Source organism: Lepisma saccharinum, chromosome 15 (assembly GCF_977018435.1).
Source record: "Lepisma saccharinum chromosome 15, izLepSacc3.1, whole genome shotgun sequence".
Taxonomy (NCBI): Eukaryota; Metazoa; Arthropoda; class Insecta; order Zygentoma; family Lepismatidae; genus Lepisma; species Lepisma saccharinum.
This window is the reverse complement of record NC_139243.1, coordinates 15,820,549-15,842,520: the sequence shown is the minus strand read 5'-3', so window position 1 is coordinate 15,842,520 and position 21,972 is coordinate 15,820,549. Positions and strand designations below refer to the sequence as shown.

Genomic DNA, 21,972 nt, shown 5'->3' with positions numbered 1-21,972 from the left:
TTTCAAGATTTGTAAAACGTGTCAATAATGTCGACGTTCAGGGATTAAGACATACATGGTGTTCCGGCACTGGGGAGCGCTGGAATCTGCAGAACAGCTGGCTGTTGTCCGCTTCACACTTCTCTTGTCTCAAATTACAACGCACGCCAGTGTTGACAACTACCAAATAATTTACACTATATTTATCGTAAGTTTTCATACAAACAATGAACTGATGTTTTTTTTCGATAAAACGTATGTAAAAAAAAAGCAATGAAACTCTCTTCTGAGACCTGCAAATAGCAAAAACGTTAAGTCATAAATGCTATCCAACTCGAAATATTATTTTTATTAATATAAAACATTATGAAAAAGAAGAAACAGCGCATGTTCTTCCTATTGTAATGGCCTATTATTCGAAAGCTTAATTAATTTTAAGCTTCAAGTCAGTTCTATTACTCCCCCATGAACATTAATTTTTACAACGAGGTTGACATCACTTTTCTGTTAGCTTCTGAGCTTTTCGGAATATTTTCCATTTATGTGGGAAGAACGAGTGGTTGAAGTGAGTGTTCTCTTTTGTGAAACAAACATGAATATTTCAAATTTCGTACGGGAAGCTGTAAGTAATAGCAAGTATTTTATTATCAATAACGTGACAAGAATTTTGAACTTAGCAGTATGGCCGTTGAGAGAGGAGTTCATGGATATATTATTATTATTTAAAATGTCCTTTCTTCCCTAGAAATCTGGGGCAATGGACTGTATAATTTATATACCCCCCCCCCCATTTTTCGGAGTATTGCATTGCTTTCCTTCCTCTTAAGACCACGCTTCGCTACTGTCGGTGGTCATTTATTTTCTTTTACTTTATTACTGCCTTTATTTTATTTTTTCAAAAAAATTCTGTAGGATGTAGCCCCTTCAGCCCATCTCTGCGTACGCCAGTGTGCCTAACCTATTTACATGTTTATTTATGCTATTGTATGCCTACGTGGTTAAGTTAGGCAGGTCAAGCTGCTGTTGGCACTTCCAAGTTAGATGCCCGTATTTCCCGACTGTGGTGATAATGGCGGTGACTGTCTTACAAATGGGCGGTAAGCGCCAAACAAAACAACAAGCATCACAGAAAATTGAGTCTCTCTTATCGCACAACATTTCTGCAACCTTTTTGTTCTGACGTCACATGAGGAATGCATACGTTGTTAGGTTTGGTTCTCTTCGCATAAATACACTGCAAATTTATTATTTATGCTAAGAGAAGTAAACCTAGCTAGCCTTACCTAACAACTTGAGCATTAAACCTAGAAATTAAGTAGTTTCTCGTGACCAGAACGCAAATTGCAGAAGTGTTGTGCGTTAAGGGAGACCCTCACAGATTATAAGTTTCTATTTTGCGTCTGTGGTGTCAGTGGTGAAAGTAGTGATGGGTTCAAGCCGTTCATTTGTGCGAGTCGACTCATGAGCGCTCGTTCACTGAGAAGAGTCGTTCAAAAGAGTCGCCAAGCTTCTTTTTCTCGAAACACATGCCTGAAGAGGGGGAAGGGGGTAGGAGGTGTTGAAGCAGATGATTGTATTTAAGTAAACGAACACAACGTACGTCCTTCAAGATTAATAAATTGTATTGCATTTTTGTGCATGTGTGTGTGCGTGTAGCCGACTAGATGGCCAAGATTCTGAAGTAATCGACATTTGATCTTGCCACAGAAGTTCCCGGGTTCTAGTCCCGGTCTGGGCAAGGATATTCTTTACGAGTGTCCCTTCATCTATATCATCACGCATCATCCTCATCGTCGCGATTACTTAAAATTTGAAGAAAAGCGGCATAAAATAAGAAAAATACAAATACGATTCTGTATGTGTGTGGATATACATATATGTGTAAACAGTAAACACACACACACAAACAAAATTTATTGCACATACTTGTTTTCATTACTCTGTCTCATGAGTGAGATTTTCTATATTTGTATCTTGTTTCAGTTTACATTTCATACTGCGGATAATGCAAATTATGCAGTACGATAGCATACACAGAAATGCTATATAATTATATCAACCTTTTATTAGTAATAACGTGCATTACATATTCTTCCTTTTTTTGCATTCGATCACTGGTTTTAATATCGCAACAAAATGCACTCCAGATCTGCGCTGCGACACATGCTTGCATTTCCACGAGCATCGCTCGTTCACGACTCTTGAAACAGCACGAAGAGTCACAGCACAGTCCCACGACTCTTTCCCCATCATTCGTTCACGACTCGCGAGTCGGCACGAAGAGTCATTAAGCACCTTAACGACTCGCTCGCCTTAGCGACTCTTCTCCTCACTCATCGTTCGCTCGCGAGTCGCGAGCTCTCTTACACAAGGCGCGGGTGCGGCAGTCTCGCCAGCAGACTGGATCTACAGTTTAAAGTAGGATCCACCCGCTCGCTTTCCGCGGATGGCTAACAGCTGTGTTTAAGAAATATATATCGCTCTTGAACATTATCCATGTCCATAGCTTTTTGTTGTTCTACAGTTATTCAATATAAGTTTCTGCCAATATCATAATGTATGATCGAATTTCTATAAAGCGGGCCAAATTATACGTATGTACTTTTTTTAATGTTGCTTTCTACTAGTAAAACACCTTAACACGTAGGCTCACCGCAGATGGCCAACAGCTGTTTATATCACTCATGAACATGACCCATGTCCATCTTACGTAGTTGTTCCTAATTCTGCAGTCATTCAATAAAAGGTTTTTTGCAGTATCATGTACGATGAGATTTATGATTAAACTTCTATATTTATTCTTTAATGCTGTTTTCATTAGTAAAATATTTACACGTTAATGTTAATGAAATATTTCACGTCATATGAAAACGATTTTGTCAGACAATGTTTAAAGTTCACTTTATGCTCAGATAGTCTAATCGGGATTGAAGCTACATTTTAAACTGGGGTCTAAATCACTGGGCAAGGTGCCTCCACCGAGGATCGAATCCGAGACAGGAAGCGATTTCCTTACCAGGATTTAACAAGGAATGAAAGGATGGCTGAATAACATAAATAAAACATACTCCATGGTGCATGTTCTTTGTTTCTTGGTTTCTATGTTGGCCAGCTTGAAATAATCTTGGAGTGACAGATAAGTGGTGTCGCCCTCCTCAAAGTAAGCCTATTGACACCGAAAGTTCCGGGTTCGAACCCCTGCCAGAGATGAGTGGTAATCTGTATTTAACCTCTTGTCAATTACTCTAATCACCATCCATCCTCCGTCGTTGCCTTGTAACAATACCTGGTGGATCCCACTTTAAACTGTAGATCCAGTCCCGATTAGCTTATCGGTACATAAAATTCATTCATCCTCGCTGTCAATACTAAGTAATTAGGTACAAAAGATGCATAAAATACAACAAAGCGTGTTAGGCAGTTAAAATATTAAAATTGAATTAATAAATTATAAAATATAATTACTCCATGCTAATTTATAAGAAATTATAGCATTTTAAAATTTGTTTGTTCCTTAATGGGAAAATAACTAGTAGCTTATTTCTTCTGTTCATTCTCATGTTAACAGATTTGTTTTCTTGGATAAATAAAATTGAATGTGTAACTTAAAAGGTTTACATGTGCACGAAGCGGAAGAGCAACTCGATCGAGTATCGTGGTGAGACAAGATGACTTGGCACCAGGGTTGGCAAAATTTGTGTTTTTTTTAAAAAGAACAAAACAAACTGTTTTTTTTGTTTAAAACATGTTTTTTTTGTTTTAAACATTGTTTTAAACATGAGTTAAAAAAACATGTTTTAAACATGTTTTAAACAAAACAAATACAACCTTTTCCCAGTAAATTATAGTTAAAGTCGTTAAAGGGAAAAAATACTCATTTTTATGAGTACATTGGCGACAAGGACAGTTTATTTACCTTTGAAGATAAGGTTTACCATACTGCAGGGTAGGGGTGTGCGGTACAGAATTTTTTGGGTCGGGACGAGAAATTCTTTAAATCCCGACATTCGGGACGGGGACAATTCTCAATTTCCCGAAAGAGTCGGAAAATTTTCGGGACGGGATGTGTTCGAAATTTCCCAAAGCTCTTGAAATCTCGAATTCTACCAGTAATTTCCATCTTAAGTGCTTGTTTTTGCACTTCTGGTACAAAACCACAATGCAGAGAACGTCTAGAATTGACGTCGTTTTAAAATGACCATTCGGAATTTCCAGACTGCTTGGGATCCCAAAAAGTCGGGAAGTCATTTCCGGAAGTCGGGATCGGGACGGAAATTTTCTTTCCCGATCCCGACTTTTCGGGATCTCGCACAACTCTACTGCAGGCATAGACGCCGACTCCATGGGGTTTGGGGGGGAGGGTTGCATGAACTAGGGTAGTGGATGGGACGTTCGGGCTACAAAAGGCTCTCGCATGACATTCAGAACGAGATCATTGATATATTAGGGAGATCTGTTTTGCGCTCCGTGGTAGCAGATAATATAAGTCGGGAATATTTTGCTATTATGGTTGACGAAACTTGTGACATATCCATCCGTGGACAATTAATATTCTGCATTCGAACTGTGAATAAAAAATGATATTTTTGAGGAATTCATGGGCTTTTATTAGGGGTGTGCGGACGGGAAAAATTTTCAATTTCCCTACTGAGTCGGGAAATGTTCAAAATTTCCCCAAGTTCTGAAAATCTCGAATTATACACGTCATTTTAACTTTAAGTGATTTCTGGATTAAAAACTAACAATTTATGGCAAGTTCCAGAAATTGACAATGTAGAAAACGTCGAGAAATACGACATTTTCAAATGAGCATTCGGTATTTCCCGACTGCACGGGATCCCGAAAATTCGGGAAATCATTTCCCCTAAGTCCGGATCGGAACGGTAAATTTTTTTCCCGATCCCGATCCTGACTTTTCGGCGTCCCGCACACCCCTAGCTTTTATGAGATTCCGAATACTGAGGCCAAAACTTAAAAAAGGGAGAGAGTGAGTCATTCATTAATTTATTTCAGTGATCAGAGCCCCCCCCAATAATTTTGACAAGTCGGTGCCCGTGACTGCAGGGACAAAAGTTGTGGGTAATAGCCCCCTTTTTCCGCCACTACTGAAGTAGGTTAGGATTTATATTCATCTAAATTTCAAGAAGCTAAATATTATAGAATTCCTATCCTCGTCCTGAAAAAATCACGGTGAAATATTTCCTGCTGCCTGAACAGTTTATATAGCAGAAAACAACCTGCAGTGTCATAATAGATTCTCCAGATGAATTTTTTCAAAGTACAAAATTATGTTACCAAAAGTAAGCATCTGCGCTTCATTCAGTTATACAGACCAATGAATCGTATCGCAAAAGAAAAAAAAATCACGTCATGATCAAAATCACGTATTGTGCATTTAGATATTAGTTTCCATTTCAAACTTCCACCAGTCTCAAAGTTACAAGACGATACGAAACAAGGAACTGAGAGGTTTCGATTAGCCTAAAATTAAAAAGCTTTGTCCCGTGACGTCAGAACATAAGGTTGCTCAAGTGTTGTGCGATAAGTGAGACCTGTAAAGCACGGATTAATTGACACAGATTCAATGAAAAACAGGGTTGCCAAAAAAAATTATCACAGACTATAAAATATCTACCACCAATATGTGTTTTAAACACTTGTAAAAAAAACATGTTTAAAACACATTGTTTTAAACGTTTAAAACATTTGTAAAAAAAACAAAGCCGTGTGTTTTAAACGTTTAAAACAAGGTGTTTTAAACACTTTTGTTTTAAACATGCCAACCCTGCTTGGCACATCGTTTCAACTCGTGAATGAGAATGCATGTTTGTTCGCGATTTGATTTCAAGTTAAAAACACCTGTCTGGTCTTGTTCGCTTATCGATTTCAAAGCATAAATCGGTATCGTTACTCCAACGACACCACGAGATTCTCGGACAGTACATTTTACACAGAGTGTCTCTCATCATCTCACCAACTTTGGAAGTGTTGGCCCTGTTTTCATTGCGATTTTGTAATGTCCTGCTACTTGTGAAACTGATTCACTTCCAACAATTTCAGTCGCCTCTGTGGAGGAGTGGTTAGAACAGTGCGCTAAGAGGAATCTCGGAATTGAGTGTCACTTCATCAATTTCATTATATCATCACTGATTTTCATGTTCGCGATTAGCCAAAGTGGCAGAAGAGCAAAGCCTGGGCAAAAGTGGTATCCCGAGCCGCTATGTGTTTCCACCGAATATCGGCCTCAGGACTCCCTGCCCTCGTGCCACGGGGGCCGGCCCTCCCCATCACATCTCTGTTTTATACTAAAGGCTATGATTGAATACGAATTTAAAATTTTGTGTGCGTCACTTATGCTATTTTGCACCCTTCACTTTATACGGGATCCAGCCCCTTACCAGAACTAAAATAACATAACTGTAATGTCCTGTAGTAACTAAAATATTAAAATAATCTGACCGGTTAAAAGCTGAGGCTGTAAAGGCACTCAGCACACATAAGGACAAAACACAGGACAACACACACACACATTCCTACGAAAATTATACGGGCCGTAGGTATAGACGCCAGAGCCTCGTCAGTCTGCAAAATGCAGTCCAGGGTGTACTATGTGGAAGTGAGGTTGACAATTGGGTGTACTACGTGGAAGGATCATCCCTTACATCCCTTAAACTATATTTCTCGAGACCCTTGATGTGCTAACCACGCCGGCATACATTATAGAATACTTGAGTTAATTTTGTCAATATTAATTTTATTGATTGCATTTTTGTTTTGCAATGATTTTGCGCACTGAATTTTCATATTTATCTTTGCTTTTCATTTGTGTTTTACTTTTATTTTGTATATAATGCTGTGTTTCTATTGGTGCAAATTTGTGATTCGTCTCTAATAACGTTATCATTCCAATGTGATTTAAATTTTAATATTCTAATCTCACGTGTATAATATGTAAGTATATGTATGTACACATGCATACAGAGAGAAAGAGAGAGCGATTGTATTGGGAAATTGCATGATATGATCGTTAGAGGGGAAATCCCCACCGTTCCCCGCATAATTTCAAATTTGTTCCTTGTATTACACAAAATATATTAAATTAATGTTATAACAAATTGAATATCCATTATAGATCGGATTATAAGAAATTGTGTATAACTGCGTGTGTGAGCGTGTGTTTGTCTCTCAGGTTCTTTATTAAAAAAATCAGAAAAACAGAACATAATGTAGTATTCAAATATAAAAAGACCTTCATTTCACGAGTCCACTTATAATTAATTCATTATCAAGTGGTTTGTTCTATTAGGTAATTCTTAACTGAATATAAAAAATTGTAAGTTATAATTTTTGTTTTAATACATGTTTGTTATTTTCACTAAAGGTTTATCATTTGAACTTGTGCTTGCTGCTTGTATTACGTCATTTTTGGATTTGGAGTAACAGAAAACAAAAAGGTGTTTATTGTCTTTGATCTTGCTTTAGAAAATAATGATTGGTTGATTGATTTGGTTTATTTTACTTCGCTTTTCTGTCACTTTTTTGGGTAATCGCGAAGATCAGGATGAGTAATGAGGTATACTAACCACTCCACCATGGAGGCCGGCGCTTTAGAAAATAATTAAAAGTAACAATCGCTTTCCACACTAAGTATTTTGTGTTGCAAATTATAAATTACTGCTCCCCTTTTCTGATTCACCCTAATAGCATAGTGGTTAACGCTGTCATGTATTAAAATGGTCTGCTTGGCAAAAATTGTTATAAGTCCACTTTTATGCTCCAATAGGCTAATCGGGTCTCCCCGATGGCGTTGTGATAACGTCGCCGGTAATCAAGGGGTACCGTGTTCAATACAAAGTGGAGGTTCGGATCCCACTTTAAACTGCAGGTCCAGTCCCGACTATCCTATCTGCACATAAAGTGGACTTAAACAATAACAACTCAAAATAGGCTAATCGGAATATTGTAATCAAGAGGTCTGTGCCTAACACCTTCCCAAAATTTTTACAAGACTCCCCTAATATTTTTACTAACATTTAATTTCTTGTAATTTTAGCGCTAATGGTTTGGCCGAACTTGAAACTACAGGACAAATTTGTTGGCTGTTCTTCGCTGCCCGTCATGGGCTGAGGTTGCGGTTGCGCGCTCTCTCTCTGCAAACAACACTCGCGAGTCGCGAGCTCGCGAGTCGACTCTTTCCTTCGTTCAAAGAGTCGCTAAAGTGTGCCACGACTCTTTGAACGAAGGAAAGAGTCGACTCGCGAGCATGCTCCTTCCCCTCTCATCGTACACGGCACGTTTCAGCCAGCTTTACTCAACTAGGGGTAGGGAAAAGGAACAGAGAGGACCCCCCTCCCTCTCCGCTCCAGTCCCCATTTGCTGCCCGCAGAATCGACTTGCTTTCTTTCAAAAATTCCGGCCGCCAGGCGAGTATACACTTGCGCATGCGCCTTCCTCGCATAATTCGTGGAAAGGAGAGGGAATAATGGAATAATAGTTGCTTGGCGGGCGGAGGAGTCGTGGCACACATGCGACTCTTTGAACGTGTCGTTCAATTCTGGTGAACGAGTCGTTCACCGCTCACAAGAGAGAGTCGTTACTTTTGAACGACTCGTTCACGAACGACCCATCACTAGGTGGAAGCAGTGATGCCAAAAGCAGGGAAATTTCCCTAGGCACAGGGAAATTTGAGGGTGAAAAGGGAAAAGGGAAATTTAATGAAAAAAATCTAAAAAACAGGGAAATTTAAACTCATATTTTCGTTCTTTTAAAAAGTTCGAAAATATTTTTTTTCGGCGTGTACTTTTTCCAAATGAATAGTTAGCAACAGTGACACTTTTCAGTTAGCTTCTTTCTCCCTGTTATAGAGGACCTTGACCGGTCAGTCTTATATTTGTCGCGTTTCATAGAAAGGCCTCAAGGCACGAGCCGCGCTGCACCTGGAAAGAATTTGCGATGCGATTTTCAACTTCTTTCCTTGTTCCAACTTTGTGTGTCCTGTGTCGTTGCAATGAGAATGGAAGAGGTGACTAATAGGAAGCTACCTGCAACTTCCCAAAAAGTTTGAAAATGTCGTGGGGTTTTATCTGCGGATGAAAAGATATCTGGGAAACATGTGAAAAAATTTCGTATTGAGTGGCAGGAAGACCCGCAGTTCAAAGGCTGGCTACAACCAGTTAAAGGTAACGAGTGTAAGTGTAGGTGCATAGCTTTATGATTTTCATAAATATTTAATAATAATAATAATAATAATAATAAAGTTTGTTCCTCAGGCAAAACAGGCGTCAAAAGAAAAATATTAACAGCAGGCCCCTAGCTAAGCTTTGACAATGGGTGGGTTTCAAAGTCCGACAACCATTGCTCCGCAGAAGATTTTTTTTTTGGTTTGGGGATTTTTACGATACATTAGTGTTTTATTTTAAAATTCAAATGTTTATTTTAGGATAATTATATTATGAAACTATGATCAGTTTCTAGTATTTTATTCAATGTGGGGTTTGAACCCACTAAACCCCCTTTATATGGTCCTGATTAACAGTTATAGTAATACAAAGATACAGCTTCAGACATAGAGGAAATTTTACACTGGTAAAAGGGAAATCCTGCATTCGGAAATTGGCAACACTGGGTGAAAGTCGTAAAAGTAAAACGCTGTGGTAAAACGAGTGAAACCTGTGTCACAGATTAAAAATATAGATCTGTGCGATCGCTGATGATGCAGAGAAAGTGATAACATTAGTAAACATCAAAGTTTAGATCCAGAGAAATAAAGTAGGCTGCGATACAAGCTGTTGAATTATAAAGGAGCCAAGCAAGTCATGAGAAACAGCGCTATTTTTTAATGTGGCTTGTCTGAAAGTTCTAAATAATGGGACCCAAATTACTAAATAAAAATGCTAATCGGCACACAGAAATTGGAGAGGATTATCGTAATTTATGTAGACTTTGTTTGACAAAGACTAGTTGGAAATTGAACATGTGCCTAGAAGAAGGACAAAGACGAGATATTCAAGGAAAAATATTAAATTGTTTAACCCTTAGTGTAAGTACATTTGGCCCAAGTTCCTTTTGTTTTATTGCGATTTCATCATGCTACGAATGCAATTTTTACATGGTTCGATTTCGATGTACGTCTGTTAACACATACTGCGGAGCTTTAGCGATTACTTTAGTGGTTAGGTTAGGCAGGTTAGGTTTGATTCCCTTAGCTATAAAATAAAATCTCTAAATGCATTCTACTAGGGTTCCGACTTCTACATTCATCCCCACGCTACTACGATATTTACTGTCTCTTGTCGACGGAGAATATCTTGTCCATGAGAAGTGCGTAAGGTAATTTTCAAATATTTTTTTTTCATCATAAATAAGTTTTTTCGGGGCCAAAACCGTGCTAGCAGACAGCCGGCGCTCCAGCATCCGTAGGGCAAGTAAGTTTTTCTTTTTACACTTTCTGTCACTAACCATTCACGGGAACGAGGTATGCCTACGAGGTTAGGTTAGCTCTGTCAAGTTAGGTTCTATTAGCACTCATTTCACCCCTAAATATGTGCTTCATCATTGAAAAATGTCCTCAGTACGTTCAATCACGCATATCCGGACAACGTCGGTTTTTCTCGATTTTCTCCTCCAGGAAATTTTTCCTCCCCTTGGGATTTAGTTTGTTGAATTCCTTATACAATAACCTTTCCAACGATATATGACACGTATTCCTTATGAAAAAGACGTAAACTAGACTCTTACCCAAATTTTGTGTGACAATGATTTTCAAAATTCTACAATAATTAGTCTTTGTGCTGGAGATATCATAAAACAATTTGAATCGTGACCGGTGTAATATATTGCTTTTCATACTGTCGATATTTCTCTGGAAAGAAGTAAGGAAGCCATGTTTTGTGGAATGTAGGCACTGAGTTGCGCTGTCTACAGTGTTGCCACACAGTATGTTTGTCACTTGAAGAGGAAGGACTGGTTAAGATTGTTGGGACAGCAGAGTGTGAAGATTGTAAATGTTGTGCAACTGCATTATTTGAGTGTGGAGGAAAATGGACTTCCCTAACCTAACCTAACGTTACGTGAAATTTTCAAGTTACAGACATGACCGGGAAATTGTAATGTCAGATTCGTGTTCAGGAGGCCTCATGTAGAAAGTATACAAAATTTGAAACAAATCGGGGAACACTCTTGTCACCTTCAATTAAGCCCCTTCATGTTTAAGAATACTAAAGAGTTAGTTAGGTAATGGAGTATACTAATACCAATACCAATTTGCATCTACACTTCAGTGGGTAACGGGGTACCTGTTTGATCTCGGGAGAACACCTCTCACTAGTTTATTTAGTCATTTTTAACATTTGTACTTACCTATTGTGCGGTAAAATTTTGATCTCTGCAAAATGTATTTCTTCAGGAGAAAGTACTTACCGAACTGAGTTTCTGTACACTTTTGAAAGGTCGTGGAAGTGTTTTTTCCCCATCACTTAATTTATTTCGCCGGTAAATCATGTATTTTTGAAGATTAATGTCTCCGATGCACAAAAGCTGTTGCCTGTATGTCCTTCCATTACATGAACCAAATGTTGCGTGCGTTTGATGTAACCCCCGGTCAGTGTTTCCAACCACGCCGTTGTTTTGCAAGAACATGACAATTTTGAAGATCACAATTTTAACTATGTTTGCCTAAAATAATTGAACCGAACCTAACCTTGCCATGCATGGTTCGTGGGGTTATTTATGAATTGTTCGTGGGAGTTCGTGGTGCTATTTATGAATGGTTTGTGGGGCTATGTGCATGGTTCATGCGGCTATCCGTGCATGGTTTGTGGGGTTTTCGAACCTGGAAAAAAATACAAAATCGGTAACACGAAAGTAAGTATTTTTCGGTGAAGATGTTTTGGAACACTGCACACCCACTGATCATAGACAATGCTAGTCAAGATGTGCCCGACATAGTGTGTGTAAGACAACCGAAAAACGAACAAACAATAACTACTCGATATGTGGAAAATTGAAATTATTTTTGTGAAACAAAGGAAATTCCACCTTCAAGAATCCTTAGCAATGCAGAATACGTAAGTACCAATGTGAAAAGGAACAAAATAAAGGAATTTTAGACATTTGTCGGAGATTGAAATTTTAATTTTGCTTTTCTCGCGGAAATAATTTCAATTTGTCACATTACAAGTATTTATTGTTCTTCCTTGTTTTGCTTCCGTAAGACACAATATGGCGGGCAGAGCTTGGCGCATCATGGATCATCAGTGGTTATGCTGTGTTTCCAACCTTCATAACCGTAAATACCTGAATAGGCCCAACAAACCATTGACGGATAGCCCCCAAAAAAAACATTTCTGGCAAGGTTAGGCAAGGATAGTTAAAATTTTGGTAAATATGCGATAACGCCCGGACACCTTTAACTCATTTATTTCCTTAATTTTACCACTGGTACTTACCTTTTCTGCATTGCGGAACATTCTTTAAGGTGGAGTTATGCCTTTTTCCATAAAATAGTGTCAACTTTTCATATTACAAGTGATTATTTGTCTTCCTTGTTCCGCTTGGGTAACAGACAATATGGCATGCACTCGTCATGGATCATCGTGCCGTGCTTGTGTTTTGTTGTTTTGGAGTGGGTATGCAGTGTTTCAACCTTCTTAACCAAAAAATACCTACTTTTGTGTTCATTATGTCATCACAAACCACTGACGGATAGCCCCGAAAACCATTCACGATAGCCCCAAAAACCATTCAAGATAGCCCCAAAAACCATTCAAGATAGCCCCAAAAACCATTTCTGGAAAGGTTAGGTTAGGTAAGCATAGTTAAGAAAAAAAAATTCTCGTAAAAAATGCACGTTTGGAAACACTGACGAGACCGTGTGACTTTCGACGCTCTCGCCATCTGCACACACACAATGGAAACAACGGCATAATATGGCAGGCAATGCAAGTTTCTTACGTAAAAAGTGATTAATTCTTGTTCGGCAGCATTCATATACGAAGTTTTTAGTTTCCCGTGAAAGAAAATACCTCCCAAGAACGTCCAGAATGCTAAAGAAACTCATTTCAGTAAGTACTTTCTCCTGTAAATTTGAAGAAATCCGTCCGGGCGATATCGCATATTTACCAAAATTTTGTTCGTAAAAGAATGCTCTGCAGCTTTAAAAAAAAATCACCTTCACTTCTTGCAAAACAATGGCGTGGTTGGAAACACTGACAGGGGGTTATGTCATGAAACGTCCAGAACATTCGGTCGACGTAGAGGAAGAACGGCAATTGTGCATCGGAGATATACTTATCTTCGAAAATACATGAATTCCCGGTCAAATAGATTCAACGATGAAAGAGAATGCCTCCACGACCTTTGAAAAATTCTCCTAGCAGGAAGACTAGGTATCGTAGAATTTTGGCAATCAATGTTGTACGAAATTTCAACCTTCCTTAAGGTAATGAAATTTCAACCTTCCTTAAGGTAATGAGCACTGTTTGGATTTCGAAAGAAGAGGCAACTTAAAAATTAACTTATGCAAGCATGTGTGCTTTTCATGGGCAATGTATTTTCCATTGACAAACGGGAATTAATGTAGAAGTAAATTGGAACCTTAGTAGAATGCATTTAGAGACATATTTTAATGCTAAGAAATCCAAAGCTGGTCTGCCTAACCTAACTATGAAAGCATATATTGAACAAATTTTTTATTAATCTCAAAACTTCCACAGTATGTGCTAACAGAAGTAAATCGAAATCGAACCATGTTAAAATTGCATTCGTCGCATGATGAATCGCACTAAAAGTAAAGGAACTTGGGCCCTTCAGTGAAATAGTGTATATTTATCATAGAATAAAAAGTATTTTAATTTTTTTTTTTTTTTTTTTTTTGTTTCTGGAACAGAAGATAATATTTTAAAGTTATTTTGTTTTTTCATAAAGAGAGCAGTTTTGACTAATCCCAAACGTTTTATCCTAGCTAATTAAACAAAGGTAAACACATTTTCACTATTCGGCTTTTAGGTTCAGATGAAGAAAAAAGTAATGAATCCGGATGTTTTACGTTTTATTTTTTCAAATTCTCCCATCAGAAAGATTAATTGTAGTAGAATTTTGGCAATCATTCTCACATGAAATTTGAACCTTCCTTAAAGTAATGAGCACTGTTTTGATTTCGAAAAATATTTATTTATGTTGGAAGAAATACTTAAAAATTATCGTATTCAAGCATACCTGCTTCCGTGGATAAAGCATGCCCCAATTATAGAGCAGCAGTAAAGGTAGGGTAGAAAGCATTTAGGGATATTGAGGCCACGACTATTTTCACCAGGTGCTGAGAACAGCGTATGTGGCTATTTTAACCAGCAAAATATTTACCTGAATCATACCACAACATTGTATTTTATCTTATTTTATTATATTCATTGTCAATGTTGTTGAACTTACTGCTAAGAAGTATTTTTAAATTAAAAATGAGGGACTACTACTGCCACCAGGTAGTGAGAAAAGCAGAAAGTACTGAAGACCAGAAATTACATGATCAGGTGTTGGGGAAGTATTTACTGAAGTAATTTAATGCTAATAGCCATAAACCTGACCTGTCTAACCTAACAATGAAAGCATTTAGGAACGTAATACCACTTCATACTCATGTGATATACGGAATTAGCAGCACCAGTCCGTATCGGAACACTGTGTTCTATTTTTCCAACTCCATGACATACAGCAATAAAGTACTTGTCTCCTGCAAGAAAATAAACACACACGACGTAAGCTTCATACACATCAACAACTAAAGAACACATGCATCAATGTAGCATGCACATGCAGTTTAAAATCACCACCTGGTGGAAATAATCACTCCGATTATTTTACACCTTGAAATGACCATCTTCAAATGCATGGCAGTGTTCTTACTGGAGCAGCCTAGATATAAACTGGAGCAAACCAAAATTCCTTCTTATTTGGTACAAGGGATTCATTTAGTAAAGGTTGACATGGGAGGAAAACAGCACATGCCCATCAGACTACAACATGTGTACTCTACAAACTGCATAAGGATGTATACCTCGACAATTGTAACACAGAACCTGACTCAAGATATCTTAATTTGGAACACTAGTGCAAGCAAGGAACTTAAAAGCCTAAAACTCTCAGTGTAACAACTTTAATTGAGACAGAACTTCACATTGTTCACCTGGGAAGAGCCTTCATGGAATAAACATCTTATTATCCATTGTGGAATCTGCAGTGGGTTTTTCACGCTCAATACTGTTACAACCAAGTACGGTAACTCAGTCGGTAACGCATCTGACTACCATGCTAAAGGTCCCGGGTTCGATCCCCGGCCGGTTCAAAACCGGGAACTTTTCTAACGTTGGAAGTGGCCCCGGCGCCCACCCAGCATCGAATAAGATGGGTACCTGGGGGAAACCCTGGGGGGTAAAGGTGGTCAGGGACGTGGTGCTGATCACATCACCCCCACTCACGACCGGATCAAGAAAGTGTGGGGCGTTACCCCCACACCCCCTATACACCTTCATGGCGTGGTGCTATGCACAGGGGAACACTTTTTTACAGGGTACTATACTCGGTTCTGGGCATCTATGGAGCAAGCTAATGAAAGTAAGTCTCTGCCCAAAAGGGGCTTGAACAATGAAATTTTGTGAGGAAATGGGATTGCTTGGATGGGCAAAAGGGAATACAGTTGCCAGCTGTTTGCATCAGCATGTACTGCTTTCTCCCAATCTCTTCCATTATGTGTGGCATTGCTTTAGAGATCCCCAGGAAAGTGTATAGGTGTTTCATGTTGAATTTGAAATCTTGCCTACACTACATTATTAAAATGTAGGATTTGAATTGAAGACCTGGTCAAAAAGGGAACTGATATAATGAGATATTCATTACAAAATATTTTGTAAAACAAATATCAGTATTTTCATAGCATCAATTACAATGAATGTTTTTTCTTTCAAATAAAACAATTTAATAGGATTTCAGTGATTCCTGCTTTCAGAAATCAAATTGGGTTGTACATAAATTGTATTTCTCTTAACCCTAGAACGGACAGGCTGGGTCTGTGAGATTCAGGTGGTAATATTTCTCTGAATCCCCAAAAAAGTTATCAACATACTGTTGCTGTCAGTACCTTCGGTGTACATTCTGTATGTGTCACTAGTTGTATCATCGAGACCGCTATTGCATCAGCCATTCTGCTATTCGTATTGAAAGTCTGTCCGGGTCTAGTGACCCAGCCCATCCACTCGCATAAGTTGTTGTTTTTTTTGTGACTTTTGTGAAATTGACATTGTTCTCAGCTCATTTGTTTCGTACATTTTGTTAGTGGTATTTTGTAAACATTGTGTGCTGTAATCGGTTTATGAGATGATTTTTCTCCCCAATGACACGTCACTAGAAATTGATGAACTTTTGGAGAGTGACTTAAACCCTGTCCCAGCTAACTGTATAGTAGGGACGTGTATAGCGGCAGAGCAGGAGGAGGGAAATTAAGTGGAGAAAGTGCAGCATTGCCAACCGTACGGTCCGTGTATGGAAATTTCATGTCATAAAAAAGTTATGTTCAGTTTTTGTTTTAAAATAAAATAAATTTCTTCCTTTGTCAGCATATTGAGTTTTTCATGGCATGTGTGGGCGTGCGGTCCAGACCTAAGCCTGTACACTAAATGCACGACTTTTCAAAATTTGCACTTGCAGTTTTATCCATAATGTTTTCCTAAGGAATTCTTAAACCAAGTATAAGGACCTGGAGACAAAAATACGGTCCGTTTGCCATGTGCGTTCGGTATTATTTTTTTTAAAAGTTTGCAATGCTGACAGAGGGAAGCAGGGAAATCGGGTAACTCCAGTTGCCTATTATCCAATCCTGTTTCTCTCACTGTTCATTGGTGGAGCCGTCTCGCATCACTACTTGCGCAGAGACTTGTTCTCGTTCGCCTGGTCTACAGTTAGCTGGTATGGGGTTTAAGTAATGTAAGCGAATGGGTTGGTTCTTACAAACCTAAAATGAAATTTTTGGTTCAAATGTACTAAAAACTTTATTTTATTAAAACAATATTATGCTCTATATTATACACTTGTAGTATTAACATAGAAATACATTTTTTTTATGTCCTCTGAACCGAATATTTCACTTTAGTTCTGAGAAACCCAACCCATCCACTTACGTTATTTTTTTCACGCATCCATTCTAGGGTTAAAAATGTAATTTAAGATAAATTTATAAATGCAAAAAATTGTATTTTAAGGGTTGAGTTCGTCTAAATTTTTCTAAAAAACATTTCGTAACCTTACATAATGTAAAATACTAATGTTTGGTTCGAGAATTATTAAGACTTTTAACTCGCAGTTATTTACATAAAATGTTATAGTCAGCTTTTCTACAAAACCACTATTTGTATTTTTCAAAAATGGAAATGTTGATGTACCTATTATGAAAGTTTACACTATTTGGAGCATTTCTGAAAAATTCTGAAGTTGACAGGTGCCACCGTTCCCGAGATATATCAACTCAAAAATATCCAATATGGCGGACTTTTCAAGATGGTGGCCATCAGCACACAGATGGAGATTTACTACTCTACTAAACATGTCCAGACTTATCCACCAGACTGATAAGCACACATTATTGGTGCTGTCCTCCATTTGGAGACACATTTTATGGCACATCTTTCATTAAAATATACTAAAACTTATATCGTTTTAAACCTTATAAATTAGGCTACAACTTTTATTCAATACAATTTCTTGTCATTTAATTTGTTCAAAAATGACAAGGCAAAAACAACTGTAGAAAGTACTTGAAGAAATTCCCTTTTTAAAGATTATTTTTTAAATTCCGGCAAAACCACCAACATTATCCAAAAATTAAACAGAATCTTGTTTGTAGTGCATCTAAGAAGGATTAAGATTAAAAAAAAATTGTCTGTCTAAGACCATTGATTACATATATATAGGTCAATAACTGAGAGTCTGCGAAATTGATGTTTTGGGGGGGAAGCGCCGTGGGGAGGAGCAGGTCTTTGGGGTTTTTGCACTACTAATAGTGTTCTGACCAAAATTCAGCTTCTTTGGAATTATTCGTTTACATGAAACCTTTATTGACTGGGCTATTAGTTGTACGAACTAAAGCTCAGTTCTTGTTTCTGCAATAATAATTGTACAACTCATTCATTAAAGTTTTTGGGTGATGTCACAGATATCTTTCCCCATGTGAGGATATTTGGAATCATATTGCCCACAAACATGGCAGGTAACCTCCAAACTAGATGCAAAAGCATTTAGGAATGTAATATTCCTTCATACCCACATCATGTGACATATTAGCAACAGCAGTCCATTAAAGTGGTTGTTACATTTTTATACCCACATAATACAATTATTTAACAGCTGCACAAATGCTGACAAGTATTGCAAATTCTTGCCCCGATATGTTAGTTCTCATCTTTTTTATTAGGTTTCTGAATAGTGGCCATTTTTGTTTTATTGTGTGTTCTTGCTGTTTCAGTGCTTCATGAAAATTGGATTTTCTTGTTTGTCCTTTTCAATAAAGTACAAACTCAATTTGATTACTGTAAATCTAAACTGAAATTAATCCTTAATACTGAAATTTAAATAATTGGTTCATAGAGTACTTCAAAAATGATACTTCCAAAGTGTCCATGCAAACTTTCCAGTTGACAGGCCACTTAAATCTCAGTTTACTGTGGTTCTTGTTCAGTGAAAATAGTTCCTTTTGCCCTTAAATCTCCCTCAGACATAGCCACCAGCCCACCAGCAGAATCAATTGAAGTATTAACTTCAGACGTTTATACACATAGAAATGCCATTGCTCTACCAACTGAGTCACTGAGCCAGCCCTGGTTTTAACTGATTTTCTGCTGTCACTGTGTGGAATTGTCTGTGCCAGTGCTACTGCAACAGGATCTGCTGTCTTTGAAACACTGGTACAGCAACGGCACAGTTTGCCAGAGACCTGAGTTCAAGTCCTGGTTAAGCCTGCATTTTTCACTAATGTCTACCTAGTACATCTCCTGTGTGCCAGATGGTAAGGTAATTTAATATGTAATTTGTAATAAATGTCTACTTTTAGGATAAATTACATTTGCAAAATACTCTGTATTTACCCACCCAATATGTAAATACCCATGTCCCAACACTACTTGTGACTTTAATTTTCTGCATTCCAGGTGACAGAGGATGACAGTTTGCCAAAGTTTGTGTGCTATCCATGCATAGACAAGCTAGAGAATTTCCAGGACTTCCACAACATGTGTCATGAATCAGAGAACCTCCTCAAGGAATACCTGATGTCTGCAGGAGAGAAGCGCAAGGTGAAGTTGGGTTGTGAGGTTAATTTATTTTTTATCCTTGACTAAATGGTGACATGCAAGGAAGATGGTCATGTGTAAATTTATTTGCTCATTGGTTCATTTTTTAAAAAAAATGGAAAAAGTATTATTTTTACACCAGCTATTACTAAGAATGGATTCATGTATTCTTTATGAAGATTCACAGTGAAAAGGATATGTATGTGTTGGTGCTTGTGGTAGAAATTCATAATAAAATAAATATCACCAAATTAAAAAAAGATGTACTTAACATCTCCAAAATTAAATCCTTAGAATAAAATCAGCAAAATCAAAGGGAGTTCGATTAGTTTCAGCTAAACAAGAACTTAATCAAGTTAAAGCTAACGGGAAAGCAATAAATATAAATCACAAATAATGTTGGAAAATATTAAATAAAAGTAAGTTATAACCAATTAAAAAAATAAAAGATAATAGAACTAAAACCAAGCTAACCTCATAGGAGATAGTCTGAGCAACTGCTTGTGGGTGTAAATTGTGTTGTATATACACTATGTTTTGAGTTGCAATTAATTTTTGTATGTGATGTGGATCTCATTGTAAACTATTTTTAAACACATTAAGAATGGAATATACGTGTAACGTGAACAAGATATTCCAGTATTTAAAAATATAATTTAAAGTTCTTTTGAAGTTTCTCAAATTTCATGACTTCCATATGTGTTTCGTTGTATTTTAACTTAAATTGTTGGCAAATGTCTGCTACTGCATTCGTCATAATAAAACTATAGTAATTAAAGACATACCTGGAGTGTATAATAAAGAGACCATGTCCAGTGGAACTTTTGAGGTACACGGTCTCCAATACTTGTCATAATGAACAAAAAAATTTCATAGCAAGATCTTTTTTTTTAAATTTATTTATTTATTTATTTAGTGGCAGGACTTAACGGAGGTGAAATTTATACATTTTACTTCACAGTAATGAAAGTTTAAGAAAGAAGAAGGATATCAAACTTTACACAAAAAAAGTGTATTTGGCAACCCCTATAATCACCTCAATAGACCAAAGTGAACAAGAATAATATCCTATGTAGCAATGATATATCATAGTCATGTTCAAACCAGGTAGATACTTCTTTGGAAATAATAATAACAATAATAGCAGTGCTGCTATGTTATAGAAAAACATTCTAGAAAATCGCTTTCAATATCTTTCTTATGTTTTTTTTTCATTATAATACAGGGTGTATCATAAGTGACGGTCATAAATGAAACCAGAGATACATCACGTCAAACCCAGACTCAAGTTCCTCTTCCACTTTTACGAGAGATGCTCAGTGTCGGAGCTAGACACCACCGAAAGTGTGGAAAACTACAGTTCACACATCTGTAGGACGAATACTATATCAGTTAGAAAGGCAGTTCCATAGAAATCATAAAGGAATCTTATGCGCTCTACCAGAAACGCACCATGGGAGATCTGTGGGACCTATGTGGAAGGGACTCCCTATAGGAAATGGGGTTCCCCTTAGAAAGAATACGTGAAAGGAGTATCTGAGGAAGCAGGTATCAATTACATGATATCCAGATACCATTCACAATTACGGAAACACGATATACAAACCCGGGATAATTTTAGCATGGTTGCGTTGCTGGAGGGGCAAGGGGTATAGCAACACTGACAGTAAATACAAGCAGAATGCTCGTTGGCTGACAAATGTCATGGGAAAACAGTGTTTAGCTGTGGTTGGTAGTTTGTAAAAGATGGAATGAGTATGATGTGTGAAGGGAGTCGACGAGGGTCTATGAAAAAACACCATCCCACCTTTGTAATGGAAGATACACCCGTACAAAAAAGAGATTACGTAAGGTGAATCGAAACTAGGGATGGCACCGAGCCTGAGACCAGTCTCAAATTCGAGAACGAAACCACCACTGTTGAGACATGTTCGAGACGAGACCGAGAAGGCCACCTAGTACACGAGACAAGACTGAGAACGAGATCACCCTTTTGAACTCTAGACGAATGGAAGTCTCGTTTCGTCTCGATACCATCCCTAATCGAAACGTACATGACGTTTTACCGTCAGGGGGCAGCGTGACTTGCATCAAGCCTACAAGGCACACTGAGACGTAGTTCAGTAAGTGTGTCTTTTTGATACTGAATACATGCAACAGTGTCTGTAGTGAAGTGCGTGTACTTTGCGGTTCAAATGAAACACGTGTACACGAACGAGGAATATGCGGACATGCATTTCTTCTACGGGAAAGCAGACAACAATGCAGTGGAAGCTGCATGCGTGTACCAGGAAGCTTTTCCTCGCTGACGGCACCCTGATCGTCACGTGTTCATAAGATTACACGAATATGGAGAAAGAAGCGGTAAGCCAACACGTATCACAGTGGAAGAAGAGGAAAGCATTTTACAACGTGTTGAAAAAGCACCAGGGACGTCAACTAGGAGGATCACAGCACAGGAGCGAGGTGTTTCTCACAACAGTGTGTGTGTGTGGTGCATTTTACACTGCCAGTTGCTCTACACGTACAAGGTGTCCAAGAAGATACATTTATTACCAATGAAAAATTAGATGTTTTGTATCTGGATCTAAATTCTTGTCCAAATTCTGAAGAAGTAACTGGGAATTGCAGCAAAAAGCCAGAAATTCTAATACAAGTTTTAGGA

At 37.8% G+C, this 21,972-nt stretch overlaps 1 protein-coding gene across 2 annotated transcripts in view; it reads left to right on the top strand.

The window, feature by feature from the left end:
• Positions 1–9,625: 9,625 nt before the first annotated feature.
• Positions 9,626–21,972, top strand: part of LOC145999614 (uncharacterized) — a 30,657-nt gene continuing 18,310 nt past the window's right edge. For both annotated transcript variants that reach the window (XM_083136691.1, XM_083136692.1), the window contains exons 1-2: positions 9,626–10,018; positions 19,167–19,310. In XM_083136691.1, the coding sequence (XP_082992817.1) occupies positions 9,845–10,018; positions 19,167–19,310 (318 nt within the window). In that variant the 5' untranslated portion in view covers positions 9,626–9,844. The remainder of the gene's footprint in view (positions 10,019–19,166; positions 19,311–21,972) is intronic.